The 16,480-nt window shown below is 40.9% G+C and overlaps 1 protein-coding gene across 8 annotated transcripts in view; it reads left to right on the forward strand.

The window, feature by feature from the left end:
- SHLD2 (shieldin complex subunit 2) overlaps window positions 1–16,227 on the forward strand; it is an 83,245-nt gene extending 67,018 nt beyond the window's left edge. For 7 of the 8 annotated variants that reach the window (XM_042907936.1, XM_042907934.1, XM_042907938.1 and 4 more), the window contains 3 exons: window positions 4,117–4,345; window positions 11,878–11,993; window positions 13,812–16,227. In XM_042907936.1, coding sequence (XP_042763870.1) covers window positions 4,117–4,345; window positions 11,878–11,993; window positions 13,812–14,011 — 545 coding nt within the window. In that variant the 3' untranslated portion in view covers window positions 14,012–16,227. The remainder of the gene's footprint in view (window positions 1–4,116; window positions 4,346–11,877; window positions 11,994–13,811) is intronic. The other variant, XM_042907935.1, reaches the window with a different exon arrangement.
- Window positions 16,228–16,480: the final 253 nt, after the last annotated feature.

Below are 16,480 nucleotides of genomic sequence, written 5' to 3' on the forward strand. Positions count from 1 at the left end.
ATGATTTTTTATACATGGAATCATATATTATGTACACTGTTTTGTTTGGCATCTTTAAGCAAATTCTTTTGAGATGTATCTCTGCTTTTGTGCATATCACTAATTCATTCCTTTTTATTCTGTTGTATGAATGCACTGCGATTTGTCTGTTCATCTGCTGACGAACATCTGGGTTGTTTCCGTTCTTGGCTATTATAAGTAAAGCTTCTATAAACATTCATGTATAAAGTGTTAGATGGACATAGTCCTTTCTTTTTTGGTGGGTAGGTACCTAGGAGTTGAATAAATAGCTGTATTGTATGGTAGATGTGTGTTTAATTTTTTAAGAAACCGTCAAACTGTTTTCCAAAGTAGTTGTAGCATTTTACATTTCCACCAAGCAGTGTGTGGGAGTTCTGTTTTTCCCACATCCACGTCAACGCTTGGTATGAGCATTCTTTTTAATTTAGGTAATGATAGGTGGTTGTGGTTTTGATTTGCATTTCCCTATTGGCTAATGATATTGAGCATCTTTTCATGTACTTCATTGCCATCCATATGTCTTCTTTGATGAAGTGTCAACTGAAATCTTGTGCCCATTTAAAAAACAAGGGTTGATTATTATTATTGAATTTTGAGAGTTCTTTATATTCTGAATAAAAATTATTTATTAGATATATGCTTTGCAAAGATGTTCTCCTAGTCTATCACTTGTCTTCTCACCTGTTCTTTTAACCAGGTCTTTTGAAGGCCCTAAGTTTTGAATCTTGATAAACTCCAATGTATCCATTAAAAAAAAATTATTATTTTGAGAGAGAGACAGGACGCGCGTGAGCAGAGGAGGGGCAGAGAGAGAGAGGGAGAGAGAGAAGACCAAGCAGGCTCTGCGCTGGTGCTGTCAATGCAGAGCCTGACACAAGGGCTCCATCTCACAAACTGAACTGTGAGATCATGACCTGAGCCTAACTCAAGAGTCAGCCGCTTAATCAACTGAGCCACCCGGGTGCCCCCGGAACACTCTTTATTTGCGTTTAGTGGTTTGGTATAAAGGATACAACTCAGGAACAGCCAAGTGGAAGAGATGCACAGGGCGAGGTATGGATGAAGGGGCACAGAGCCTCCACCCTTTTCAAGTTCTCCCAGTACCTCAACATGTTCATTAACCCAGAAGCTCCTTGAACCCTTTTGCTTAAGGGTTTTTATCAAGGTTTCCTTGTGTAGGCATGATTGATTAAATCACTGGCTGTTTGTGATTAATTCAATCTCCAACCTCTTTCCACTCCCCAGAGTTTGGAGGGGTGGAGCTGAAAGTTCCAACTCTCTAACCATGCCTTGGTCTTTGTGGTCATCAGCCCCCTTCCCCACCAAGACCTGAAGCTGCCCATGGGCCCCCAGCCGCCTGTCATCATCTTATTAGCATACGGAAGTCACTCTTATCACTTGGAGATCCAAGCATTTTTTAGAGCTCTGTGCCAGGAACTAGGGACAAAGATCAAATATTTATTTTTTATTATATCATAAGATGGGAGCATAAATCCAGTCCCTTTTTCTACGTTGGCCAAATGCCAGATTAAAATTTTCTGACTTGTGTAGTGTTAATTCACATATGTATGCATATATGTTCTCCAAGATATGACCATTATTAAGTCTAAGGAGAATGCAAGTGGAAAACAAAAACAGTAACACCTCTCAAAAAACCCAACTTTTAATGGAATACAGAGATTTATTCTTAGAGAAGAACTCCATATACCTAGTTCTACATTGCAACATTTATTAATACTAACAGTTAATTAATTTTTTTTAATTTTTAATGTTTATTTTTGAGAGAGACACAGTGTGAGCAGGCGAGGGGCAGAGAGAGAGGGAGACACAGAATTCAAAGCAGGCTCCCAGGCTCTGAGCTGTCAGCACAGAGCCCAATGCAGGGCTCAAACTCATGAACCAAGAGACCATGACCTGAGCTGAAGTCGGATGCGTAACTGACTGAGCCACCCAGGCACCCCCATACTAACAGTTAATTTAAATTAATATTCCTGGGGGCGCCTGGCTGCCTCAGTCAGTAGAGCATGCAATGCTTGATCTTGAGGTCATGAGTTCGAGCACCATGTTGGGTGTAGAGATTATGTAAAAATAAAACCTTAAAAAACTAACATTTCTGGAAGATGAACACAGATGATAGAATATACAAATTTTTATGCTGCTTCATATTTATGCACCCCTCCTCTGCCCTCCAAGAGCACTATAGGCTTATGGAGCTGGTCGCTGCAAGAAAGTATGCCGCAGGTAGAATAGGGGCTACATTTAACTTGGTGTCATGGAGAAGTCAGCTCTATTATCTACTGCTTACACAGAGCAGCTCCCTGCTGGAATTGAAGACATAGAAATAGATTTTAAAATAAAAATGACTATCATAAACACTAACAAAATAGGTGCTCACAGCTCTGAAGATTTGGTTTGGGGACTGAGGCTGAGGATTGGGCATGTCCTTGCAAACTCTGGAGATGGACTCCCCGTTGTTAAACCATGCAAAGACTTTGTGCTGTACAGTCAGTCCCTGGTAGGCTGTGTTCAGAGTGGTCCTTTTAGCCGTTTTTCCTTCTCTTTACGTTCACTTATGAGGGCTAAATTCATTGTTTCTCTCATTGTTTATGTGTTTTTAAGACAGAAATGGATAGAGTATATAGAAGTACAAGCAGTTTTTTCCTGACATGTTTCAGTTAAATAAAAGGAGGGAGAAAGGGAGCTTAACATGGGACAATTTCCTAAGAAAGTCTGTTCTCTTAACAAAACTTCACAGAAGCTGGATGGGGTGAGGCTGTGCCTGGCTCCTTATAAAGAAATGAAGATGCTTACTCAGCATCTGGTCCTTCCATCAGCAGAATGTCAGTACCCAGCAGGCTATAAGCCCCCTTGAAACAGAAGCTACATTGATAATGAACTTTTAATTCTTTTATAGAGGCATGTAAATTTATAAAATGTTAGGAGTGATGTTAGTGTTCTTCTAAAATTATTGAATTCTTTCATCAATGTTTTAGTGATTCAACATGTCTGTGGAAAGGTGTGATGTAGAGTCTGCTGTAGTTTATTAAGTATGCTGACCACTACGCATTCTTGCAATTCATGTAGGGATACAGGACATGATTGGAAAAGTCTTTGGGTGCCAAAAGACTAAAGCAAACAGAAGGACTTAGGAATAGGAAAGTCACCATTAGTGGGAGTCTTAAAGATAACCCAAAAAGAGCATAGGTAGCCAGAAGGATGAGTTCCTGACCTGGAGTATACTCCCTGCTAAAAGGATGAAGAAGAACAAATCCAAAGGCTTAAATAAAGGCTTTAAACTGAATCTGGAGAGGAGGGGAGAAGATGAACTCAGATGAACTCACAGACCTCACTAGTATATAATAAGGCAAAGGTGAATTAGAAAAAGGGAATGCCTGATAGATACCAGATACTCAGTATTTGTCTAACAGGTGAATGCATGAGCCAGTGAGCAGTCAAGGAACATGCTCAATGTCCTGGCGAGTCACACATTTCGTAAATGCAGACTCTCGGTGCTCATGTGCTGTGTAACCTATGCCCAGAGAATGGATGGTGATGGGCAGGAAATTGAAAAACAAAAACAAAGTTTAAACAGAGGATAAGCTAGTGGTGTATTATTTTGGATAAAGCAGAGACTGAAAGAATAGCTGACCTGCCATTTGGCTTTTAGCAATGATCAGGCCTTTTGGCTTTTAGCAATGATCAGAAGAAAGACAGGACAGGGAAAGAGGGTATATTAGCTGGTTTCAAGTGTTTGAAGGAATTTCTCCTGAAAGAAGGATAGACCTTATTTTGCATGATGCTAGAGAACAGAGAGGAAGAAAACACCCACCTCTGCAACCAAACTCTCCAAATAAATCTTCACTTTTAGTTACCGGCAGCTCACCCCTCACTTCCCAGAGTAAACACTGAAGTTGCAAGCGGGTGAGATTGTCCAGGGAAAGAGTGAACAAAAGAGAAGACCAAAAGCGAGTCCTCAGGGATATCCTTCAGTGTAAAAGCAACTGAATCAACCATATCATTAACCATGTTTGTAAACTGCAGTTATAATTTTGGTCCTGTCATTTATAAATACGTCTTTTTGTTGGTCTCTTGTAGGAGTGATTCTAGTCAAAGCCCAGATTTTAGAGCTAGTGATACCTGTTACAGCAGCTCAGAAGATAACTCTGAATGCCCACAGCTCCCTGAGGAGCATCTTCTCTTCCCTTCCTGACATCGTATATACTGGCTGTGCAAAGTGCGGATCGGAACTGGAAACTGATGGGAATAAGATCTATAAACAGTGCTACAGCTGCTTGCCCTTTACGATGAAGAAGCTGTACTACAGGTGAGGCAGCCAGGCAAGCCAGTGGGATGGAAGATATTTATTATTAGAGGACCGGAAATGACCAACAAATCGTGTATATCAATTCTTACTTTCTTTTTTTGTTTTTTTTGGTAAGTTTCTTTTTTTTATATATGAAATTTATTGTCAAATTGGTTTCCATACAACACCCAGTGCTCATCCCAACAGGTGCCCTCCTCAACGCCCATCACCCTATGAGAACTAACTAGAGCTAAATCCAAGAGAATACATTTTTTCCCCTTGAATGACAAATGGTTATTTATGAAAGCAAAAATTATCCAGTAATCATAACAGGAATTTTTAAAAGCAGTAATTGGGAGATTTTTATTGTCTTCAAGCAGCTATACTGAAGAAAATTTTTACTTGGTTTATATTTTTAACCAAGATCTAAATGGCTCATGAGAAACTGATTTCCCTACCTTAACATATAATTGGAATTTAAAAGTTAAAAGTATTCTATGATCTAACCTCTGAGTTCTGGAAGCTAATAAGATGTTTAACTTTTCTGTGCCTTAGTTTTTCCAACTTTATATTAGAAATTAAGGATTGCAAATGTTCTTTGGTAAAATTGCAAACCAGCTCAGTGGAAAACACATTTTTCAAATAATAAATGTTCAGAGTCATGGATAATATTTTTCTTTTTACCTTGTAAATTGTATGGCTTTACAGAATAGCCATCAGTGTCTTATGCTCTTTTCTATTTCTAACTACTGCAGTATCTAAAAACTAAATGCACATGTATTCAGCATGTTATCATGGTATACATTAAGAACATTTTCAGAAGCTTAATCTATAAACCTTATAAATAAGTAAGTACATTTTGCTCTTACTCTGAAGGTTGCTTGTATGAGAAAGAAAATTAAATTAAGATGCATGGTATATAAGAAACATAATTAATTAAAATTTATTTCTTATCAACAGTTACAGCTCCTTACAGAGTATATGTGTTATTTTATGCCATTCTTAATGTTCCTAATCAATATATTGTTTATTGGACAAAAACATTACCCAATAAATATCCCTTAAAGAGAAGAGAGACTTTGAATATTCAGTCTAAAAAATAACTGTTCAAGAGAAGGACCTCACATATCAATATCACCCAATTATGGTATAATCTAGTATGAGGTACATAAGGTCTAATCCTAAACGATACTGCGTTGAAGAGGTAGTGCTAATTCTTTGTGTTACTCGAATGTTGATAGCCAAAGTAAGAGTTGGGTTTTTTTTTAAATTTATTTAAAAGTCTTTAAATTGTTCTTAGGTTTAGGATCCAGATTAAAAGAAAACTTTGAGATATTAAATGACAGCTTCTTTCAAATTATCACATACGTAATTCAGAAAACATCGCATAAATCATCACTTAGGACTCTACATAACTCAGTCAGCAAACTGAAGAAGAAAAAGCTCTGGTTATTTTTCAAAGACTCCATCAATTAGGCAGTTATTAGGTGTCTATGTATGTTCACCTGATATTTATTGCTGTGGAGGTTATATTGATTGATACAAGCATACTTCTTGTACTTAAAAGTCTTTTATGAAATACTTAATGAACATTCCTATGGCAGGAGAGTCCCATACTGTGAGTGGATCAATCACATTTTATGTTGGTTACTGGCAACTTGGAGCTGATTTTCCAGTGGAAACATTAGATACCATGGTTTGAGTCTCATACTTGCTTGCAAAGGATTCTCTATGTGCTGGTGACTTTCATTTGCATCTTTACCCTGGTTTTTTCCTCCAAGCTCAAGTATTGAGATGCTGAATTCCCTACTTGACTATTTGTCAGGTATCCCACATTAAAAATGCCTGAGATTGACTCTCTTATTTTTTCCCATCTATATCAAACTGGATTCTTCCCATTTTTATACTTCCCAGTGAATGGCATCACCGTCTACCCCCGTAACCTAGAAACCTGCACATAACCTTTAAATCATTTCTTATTCCTTACCTCTCATGTCTGATCTACTGGCAAGTCCTACAAATTTTCATCCAAAACTGTATCACAAATTCACTTGCTTTTTTCTGTCTCCACTGCTGGCATCTTAGTCCTGTTCCTCAGACTCAGGGGCACTATTGACATTTCAGGCAGGATACTTTCCAATTGTAGAGGGGATCCCACACATTGCAGAGCATGTGGCATCCTTTTCACCTGGCCTTGCTGAAACCCCAGTGATTGTGAAACCAGAAAGGGAAGTCAGTGCGTCCTGGTCCAGCAGCACGTGGGCCTGGTCCAAGCCGCTGCTATGTCTTGCTCAAACTGTCAGAGCAGCATCGTCTCTCAGTTGGTCTCCTTCTGCCTTTGCCCGCTCCAGCCCATTCTCTACGCAGCTGACTGGGTGATCGCTGCCTCACTTAAACACCTTCCAGGAGTTTCCCCTTACACTGTCGTGCCCGTGTCGCGCCCGCAACCTTGTCTGCTGCCACGCCTCCCCCGGCTCGCTGTGTTCCAGCCACCCCAGCCTTCGGGCAGTTCTTGGACACTTGTTCTTCTTCTCCGTGGGCTTTCTTGCGTGTTCTTCCCTCTGCCTGATTCCACCAGCCTGACTCCCTCACGTCTCTGTTCAAATGGTACTTCATCAGGAGGCCTTCCTAATCCCTCGATTTTCTGCTACAGCACCAGGCGTGTGCACATTGCAATTTGTACTTGTCTAGTTGTGTTCTGTCTTTTCTAAAAATCGTCTTTATTGGGTAGAACTCACGTAGCATCAAATGAACCCATCCAAGATATACAATCCATGGTTTTAGTATATTCACGGAGTTATGCAGCTGTCACCATGGTCAATTTTATGACATTTTCATCACCCCTGCCCCCAGTAGCCCCATTTCCATTAGCAGGCACCCCCCCCCCCAACTCAACGTTTGGACTGTTCCCCACCTTTTGGCTGCTATAAATAGTACCGTTGCGAACATTTGTGTACACATTTTCATGTGAATGTACGTTTTAGAATTGTTGGGTTGTATGGTAACTCTATGTTTAACTTTTTGAGGAACTTCCAAACTGTTTTCCAAAGGTGTTGCCCAGTTTTACATTCTCACCAAGAGTATATGAAGTTCTGCACATCCTTGCCAACATTTTTTTATTATGTGTTTTTCTTTTTGTTGCTTTGCTTTTAAATGGTATCGTAGCTAAGAAAGCTATCATTCTTAAGCTGAGATCATAGAGATTTACTCCTATACTTGTAAGAATTTTATGGTTTTGACTCTTACATATAGGTCCATAGTGTATTTTGAGTTGTCAGGATTATAAGGAAGGGGTCCAACTTCATTTTTTCACATGTGGATATCCGGTTGTCCTGGCATGATTTATTGCAGAGTCTATTCTCTCCCTGTTGAATCATCTTGGCATCACTGTCAAAATGCTTACTGTCTTTTCGCCCCTCTAAACTCTTACGCTCCTCATGTGAGGGAACCAGATTTGTCTTGTTTCCTAGCAAGCACCCAGTGCTTAGCATGGTGCTTGGCACATAGTAGATATTGAGTGTGTATTTGCTGAAATAATGGAGGAGGAAAGACAGCATGGGGGAAAGAGTAGAGTGAAAAAGAGGGAAGACCTAGAATCATCACGTGGGTAAAGGGGGAAAATCAGGAGTGTGGTTTAGCTGTTATGTTAAATTCCTCTATATTAATGAGTCTGTTTCTAAAACCTGTTCTCAATTTATTTTCTACAATTTATTTTTAAAAGAGGTAATATAGCCATGGTAAAAATGCGAACAGTAGAGGAAGATACAAAGCAGAAAGTTCCTCCCCACCCACCCCATCCACCACCAGTGCTGATTCCATGCTTGTCAAAGTTTTTTGTATATTCGTCTAGTAATTTATTATGCTAACACCAGCACATGTATATCCCTTTCTTTTTTTTAATTTTTAAAAATTGTTTTTAATATGTAAAATTTAATGTGTAAGACATTCCTAATACCAACATAGAAATGTTTAAAAGATACAAAAGCCTTACTGTGACAATATCCCCTTCCTCCCTCCCCCCACCCACTGTGTCCTGGGCCTCCGTCCAGACACAGGCTGTGCGCCTCCCTGCCCACATTTCACTCCCCTGTGACACACAGCACTCTCTCCCCATCTCATCGTTTTCACTTTGGAAATCAGTGCATGTCAGCAGTTAGGGAGCTTCCTCACACTTTTAGTTGGCTGCCTCATATTCCATACCTGAATAGATCGGCATATATTTAATTGGTGCCTTGTGGGTAGACAGTGATGTGTCCAAATGTAACGCAACTGCTAACAGTATTGCAGTGCACGTCCTGAGACAAATGCCACTCCTATGAGTGATTATATGGCTGCAGGATAATTTCTGGGCTGGCAGATACTGTAGAGTGCCTTCCATCGACACTGGATCAATTCCATACTTCCTGCACCAATGTATGAGAGTACCCATGATCCCATAACCTTGCCAACAAGAATCATGCTCCTCGACCATCTAGTAGTTGCAAATGGAACCTCAGTGGCCCTTTAAGTGTATTTCTCTCATTACAAGTGAGAAGTAAGGTTGAACTTTTATTGTTGGTGGTTTAAGAGCTATTGCTTTTGCTTTCCTGCAAAGCTTTTTTTTTTTCTGTGTCCTCATGGCCTTTGCCATTTTCCTATGGGTACTTGTAGGAAACGTTCTATTAAAGGACATGAGCACTTTTTTTTTTTTTTTTTTTTAATTTCTATCTAGGTTAGTTAGCAGATAGTGCAATAATGATTTCAGGAGTAGATTCCAGTGATTCATCCCCTATGTATAACACCCAGTGCTCATCCCAACAGGTGTTCCCCTTTAATGCCCCTTACCCATTTAGCCCATCCCCTCCCCACAACCACTCCAGCAACCCTCAATTTGTTCTCTGTATTTAAGAGTCTCTTATGTTTCCCCCCTCCTTGTTTTTATATTATTTTTGCTTCCCTTCCCTTATGTTCATCTGTTTTGTAACTTACATTCCACATATAAGTGAAGTCATATAATATTTGCCTTTCTCTGACTAATTTCGCTTAGCACAATACCCTCTAGTTCCATCCATGCTGTTGCAAATGGCAAGATTTCATTCTTTTTGATCACTGAATAATATTCCATTGTATACAGATACCACATCTTCTTTATCCATTCGTCCATCGATGGAAATTTGGGCTCTTTGCATACTTTGGCTATTGTCGATAGTGCTGCTATAAACATTGGGGTGCATGTGCCCCTTCAAAACAGCATCCCTGTATCCCTTAGATAAATACCTAGTAGTGCAATTGCTGAGTCATAGGGTAGTTCTATTTGTAACTTTTTGAGGAACCTCCATACTGTTTTCCAGAGTGACTGCACAAGCTTGCATTCCCACCAGCAGTGCAAAAGATATCCTCTTTCTCTGCATCCTTGCCAACGTCTGTTGTTGCCTGAGTTGTTAATTTTAGCCATTCTGACTGGTGTGAGGTGGTATCTCATGGTGGTTTTAATTTTCATTTCTGTGATGATGAGTGATATTGAGCAGTTTTTCACGGGTCTGTGAGCCATCTGGATGTCTGCTTTGGAAAAGTGTCTATTCATGCCTTTTGTCCATTTCTTCACTGGATTATTTGTTTTTTGGGTGTTGAGTTTGATAAGTTCTGTATAGATTTTGGATACTAGCCCTTTATCTGATATGTCATTTGCAAATATCTTCTCCCATTCCGTCAGTTGCCTTTTAGTTTTGCTGATTGTTTCCTTCGCTGTGCAGAAGCTTTTTATCTTGACAAGGTTCCAGAATTCAGTTTTGCTTTTGTTTCCCTCGCTTCCGGAGACGTGTTTAGTAAGAAGTTACTACAGCTGAGGTCAAAGAGGTTTTTGCCTGCTTTCTCAAAACTCTAGGATTTTGATGGCTTCCTGTGTTAGGTTTAGATCTTTCATCCATTTTGAGTTTATTTTTGTGTATGGTGTAAGAAAGTGGTCCAGGTTCATTTTTTGCATGTCGCCGTCCAGTTTTCCCAACACCTTTTGCTGAAGAGACTGTATTCCATTGGATATTCTTCCCTGCTTTGTCAAAGATTAGTTGGCCATATGTTTGTGGGTCCATTTCTGGGTTCTCTATTCTGTTCCATTGATCTAAGTGTCTGTTTTTATGCCAGTACCATGCTGTCTTGGTGATTACAGCTTTGTAATACATCTTGAAGTTCAGGATTGTGATGCCTCCAGCTTTGGTTTTCTTTTTCAGGATTGCTTTGGCTATTCAGGGTCTTTTCTGGTTCCATACACATTTTCGGATTGTTTGTTCTAGCTCTGTGAAGAATGCTGATATTATTTTGATAGGGATTGTATTGAACATGTAGATTGTTTTGGGTAGTATTGACATTTTAACAATATTTGTTCTTCCAATCCATGAGCATGGAATGTATTTCCATTTTTTTTGTCTTTTTCAATTTTACAAGATTCCTATAGTTTTCAGCGTATAGATTTTTCACCTCTTTGGTTAAGTTTATTCCTAGGTATTTTATGGGTTTTGGTCCTTTCTTTAAAAATACAGGGGCGCCTGGGTGGCTCAGTTGGTTAAGCGTCCGACTTCGGCTCAGGTCATGATCTCACGGTCTGTGAGTTCGAGCCCCGCGTCGGGCTCTGTGCTGACAGCTCAGAGCCTGGAGCCCATTTCAGATTCTGTGTCTCCCTCTCTCTCTGCCCCTCCCCTGTTCATGCTCTGTCTCTCTCTGTCTCAAAAATAAATAAACATTTAAAAAAAATAAAAAAAAATACATAGATGGGGCATCTAGGTGGCTCAGTTGGCTGAGCATCCAACTCTTGATTTCAGCTCAGGTCATGATCTCAGGGTCATGAGATCAAGTCCTCCATTGGGCTCCAGGCTGAGCGTGGATCCTGCTTGGGATTCTCTCTCTCTCTCTTTCTCTCTCTCTCTCTCTCTCTCTCCCTCCCTCCCCCACCACGACTCCTCCCCTGCTCCTACCTGCATGTTCTCTCTCTCAAATAAATAAAAAAAATGCATAGAATAATATTCACTTTGTTTTATTCATGTCGTTGGTTCCTTAGAGTCCATCTAAGGACTGGCATTCCTTCCCTAATAGCACTTATAACCCTTCCTCATTCTTTTTAACACCCACATAGTATTCTGCTGTAGGACATACTGGAAATGATTTATCTTGTTCCCTGTTTAGTGACATGCAGAACAGTTTGGTTAATAGTTTGGTTCTGACAGGAAAGAGCCCAGTTGGGAAAAATGACTTGAAATTGTGATTTTTGAAATGTGTGATTATCTTTATTTTTATTTCTAAAAATAATTTACACAACGGTGTAAAAATATGTTTTCTTATATTAGTATCTGAAATCTTAAAATGAATCTGGAATAAATCAAATTTATCCATTTATTGGTTGAAACTTAAAAAAAAAAGCCCTTCTCTTATTCCTAGGATGTCTCAGAGCATTCTAGAGTCATTTTAGTAATTAAAATGGACTCTGAATAAAAACCCAGTGCTCTTTGAAATGACCTTGTATTTAAGCATTCCTTTAATTTGAAAACCTTGTTGAGGGTCGTGTGTTATTTGCTCTTTTGTAGGCCAGCTTTAATGACCATCACTGATGGAGTACATAATGTGTGTGTCCATGTAGGATCAGAGCTGATTGAGAAGATGCTACTCAACATTTCTCCTGACTGGCTCAGCAGAGTTGTCGGTAAGGTATCAACACGCCGTCCAGGGGCTGCTGTTGGTGAGACCATTCATTTCAGGGGTGTCCACAGTATACTGGAGCAGAAAGAACACTATGCTGTAAATTAAGGTCTTTTTTCTATCCACGTAAAAAGGAAACAAAGGGGACATCAGTTGGAAGCTAAGACCTGCCCCTCTCCCCGCAGTAGGGCACCCCGGATGGTCTTGATCCTGGGCGGTTTCCTGCTCCTCCCCCAGGAATGGGGGGATTTTTCTTTCACCTTCCCCGCCCCTCTCCCATCTTCAGCACTGGAGCAGTAGGATTTGCCAGTCCCTGCTGGAGGACTTTAAGGTTCTTGTTCCTTAAAGGAGGGCGGAGGGGTCCTGGGTGGGGGGTGGTTTGTGTTTTCCTTGTGGCCGCTTCTCCCCTTCTCCTGGCCTCACCAGGTTGGAAGCTTTCTCTCTGTCCTGCCCTCAGTCCAGGCTTGTGAGCACCTGGTAGGGACGAGAAGCACACTTGAGGGTACGGACTCCCCTCGCCTGTGCACTGGCCTACACTCGGCTTTTAGCAAGTCATTAAAATTGTAGCTCACCTGTACTCCTGTTCTGTCCCCGCTCACTTCGGTGGGTGTGGCTGTCTCACTGCCTCTGCCTTCTTAGCGGCTCAATAAATTGTGATTTTGTAGTTTCTTCAGTTTTCCTAATAATTGTTAAGGTTGGAGCCATGTTCTTTCCAGCTTTTCACATCCTAACTGGAAGGCTCTCTGTTCTTTTTTTATTCACTGTCTTTATTAACTTGCATTCTTTTGGCTCTTTCAGGCCTTCTCTCAAGGTTGTTTGTTGTATTTTCAGTCTTGTCCCTTCGTTTTAGGCACAATACCAGTTAGTCTTCGTTTCTCACAGAAGCACCATCATCCTCAGATCAAATATATGTCTGTTTTGCCCACAGGTCAAAGTTGTCCTTCCTGGCATTAATTAAATAGTAACCCTAAGGGAACATGTGGGTACCAGTTCTAAAGTGGTCATCAGACCATTCAAATGATCACTAATCTTGACTTCTTTTAAGCTTATCCAAGTGAAAATACAAAACAAACAAAAACAAAACAAAAGAAAGAAAGAAAGAAAGAAAGAAAGAAAGAAAGAAAGAAAGAAAGAAAGAAAAGTATCGTTAAGAGAATTCTCTCACTTCCAAAAATTTGTGATTGGCTGCCCAGGAGTCTGTAGACCCGATCCAAGAAAGGCTGGTGGTGTTGGTCAGGGAGCGAGTGTAGCTTGACGTGTGCCTGGTCAGTCTAGTATGGAGGCACCCCGCTCAATAACTGGATTTGGTGTCCTAAAAAAATAAAAGGAAGCCTATAGGACAAGTGCAAACATAGAGTGACATAGCTATGTCTATAATTTCAGTATTTTTGTGTTATGAAGATCTGATGCTCATTGCGTAGCTGCTTCAGGGTTCTGTTATATAAATTCATACATATGATAAGGGCTGTAGACTGGATAAATAAGAGTTCTTTTCTGACCCGGACACACTCTTTTTGTCGCAGACTTGACTTAAGAAGATGTTAATGTCCGCTCTTTCCTCTTGTTTTAAGAAGCGCTTAGCTGTGCGGAATAGGAAGTGCCATCAGCCTGAACAGCCTGTCCGTGAGCGGCAGGAACTGTGGGTCATCAATTCTAGAGTATCCTCAGCGCCCGTCACTAGAAGGAGAAGGGGTAGAAAGAGAACTAACTGTACAGTGGGTTCGGGGCTTGAGAAACCAAGGGGAACAGTGAACCCTTTGCCCTGTGCGTTTCCGTCTCCCGGAAGGGACGCTGAGGCTGTGCGCGTTTCCTTGTTCCGCAGCCCCTTCGTCAGAGGTCACGTACGGCATGGTCGCCGCGGACCTGTTCCACGCGCTGCTGGCAGGCGGAGGGGCGCCTTGTGCGGTGAAGCTGCAGAGCCTCTTTGTGCTGGATGAAAACAGCTTCCCCTTGCAGCAAGAGTTCTCCCTCCTGGATGTCTATCCGGACGGCACAAAGCCCGCGCCCAGTGCCCTTCTCTGAGGCCACGTGAGGAAATCGCAGGTACTTCAAGGAGGACCGCTGGAATGATTTGTGTCTTGAAATGAATGTCTGGCAGGGCTTTAACTTGGGTTTTGAAAAAAAAAAATTTTTTTTTTTTTTTTTTTTTTTTTTTTTTATAAAGAGAATTGTGTTCAATATATAAATTGAGAGTTTTTTTCAAAGAGAATTCTGCGAGGTTTTCTGTTTGTTTTTTGGCCTTTTCCTTTCCTGCTTCTAGAGGAAGGCTTTAGCAATAAGGGCAACATGCAGCAGTGTCCTGGGAATTAAAGGTTCACTCCACGGGTCCCTGCGCCATTCGAGAGCTATACTAAGGCCACAGGACACAGATGAAAGCCATTTCCTCGGGAGTTGCTTTTCTGCCATGCTTACAGACTCTCCGTGCTTTCCCTTAGTCCTGCTTGAATAAACTGTCGATGTGAAATGATTTCCTTGGTTATAACCACACATGATGATGGGTTAGTTTGCCTAAGCCTGTGTTTAGACAAGTTCAAGACAAGCATGTCTAAGAAGAAGCATTTGAAAATGAAGGCAACAAGATCCTGCTTCAACTCCTTTTATAAACGGCGGAAGAGAGCCACGTTGCTAGTTCATCTCTAGGATCCGATCACCTTACTGAACTGACATACTAACAAACAGCCGTTTGCACTCTCACGGTTGTAGAAGGAGCTCGTGTCAAGTGGTCGTCACTGATGAGGAGATGGTGCTCGACCCGGACGGTTGCAGTATGCTGAGGGTTAGTAGAGCGATAATACTGCTGGAAAATAACTAAATTCATAATTAAATGAACCAGTTTGTTTTTCCGTGCATGTACTTTTAAAAATTCTTTTGGTTCATTGAAATTGTTTTCTCTAATTCAGGGTTTGTTAGATTTTTTTTTTTTAATTTGGCTTTTCTAAAAATGAACCTCAGGGCTTTTGTGATCCTCCCAGAAATAAAATGCAAAAACGTGTGTGAGAGAGTGCACACATACAGAAGCACATCTTTCCGTGGAGGAGGTCAGTAGTTTTCAACAAATCCTTGGAGGGAGCCTTGACCAAAAAAAAAAGGGGGGCGGATAGAGGAGGAACAGGTACTTTACTTGGTGAGTTAATTCCTGGGGAAGTAAAGGGATTAAATGAAATGATTGCTAAGGTTTTATCCAGCACCCAGTAAGGTGGGTACAAAAAGAGTTGTCCCCGTGTGTACCTGGAGATAGTGGAATTCAAACAACAAAACAGTTGCCTCTCCCGAATAATTCATGTGATGGGGGATGAGTCTCAAGCCCAGAGCTGATGTCTTCTAAGCCATGCTCTTTGAGTGATAACCACAGTAGAAGCCAATCCGGAGTTCCGATATAAAATGCGCCCAGTCAGTGTAAGCCCACCGAGAGCACTATTCTCTCAAACTTGCCCTTCCCCACTTTGTCCTCAAGAATCGGCCTAATCCTTTTATCAACCAAAGCATAGCTCCCTGGAGTAGATGGCTCTTCACACCTTGTTGGGAAGAAGTCTTTAAGCCATTTCAAGTGACACCAAGAACAGCAGGTCACACTAATCTGCCTTCACAGAGTTTGGTACATAGTTCATGGGTTAACACATATTTCCATGAACCCTTATTTAAGCTGAAAATGACTTCCTTATGTCCTGAGGAAATTATCATCTGTTTAATTGGGATCAGGGGAGCCACAGCTCCCAGGTATATTCCTTACCTGAGATGTACAAGTAGTTGTATTTAACCTACTCCATAAATGTTTATAACATTCACTTGGGTAGCCTAAGAATGTCAGCCAATCTAGCATCTGTATCTCGCAACCCCATTGTAGACATTTTAGGCAAATCTAATTTTTCATCTTTGGACAGTCCAGCTGAGAGGGACAGTTCTCCCGTCTTCGAGAACCATTCGTACTTGGTATTAACCGACACCTTCTCCAACAGCTGTTAGAAGCACTCACCTTTCTCCACACTAGTGACATCTGGGCTAAATCTCCTTTTATATCTTGGGGTGTATTTTAAGGGGTGGGGTTTCTGATCTTCAAGAGGTGTAACAAAATTGGACACGTGATTCACCCTGCAGACTTTTACTGAGAATTCACCGTGGTCAAGGCACTGGGAATTTGAAGACAAATAAGAAGGCCTGCTTTTAGTGAGTTCATAGGCAAGCTGGTGAAGAAATATTTAAACAAGGGGTACCTGGGTGGCTCCGTCGGTTAAGCGATCAACTTCAGCTCAGGTCATGATCTCGCGGTCCATGAGTTCGAGCCCTGTGTCAGGCTCTGTGTTGACAGCTTGGAGCCTGCTTTGGATTCTGTGTCTCCCTCTCTCTCTGCCCCTCCCCTGCTCATGCTCTGTCTCTCTCTCTCAAAAATAAACATTAAAAAAAATTAAAAAAAAAAGAAATATTTAAACAAAAGTTTATCAGTGCTAGAATTAAATCTGTGTGGAAAAGGCAAAAGAAGTCATAGAAGGATGG

This window comes from Panthera leo, chromosome D2, assembly GCF_018350215.1.
Source record: "Panthera leo isolate Ple1 chromosome D2, P.leo_Ple1_pat1.1, whole genome shotgun sequence".
Lineage (NCBI taxonomy): Eukaryota > Metazoa > Chordata > Mammalia > Carnivora > Felidae > Panthera > Panthera leo.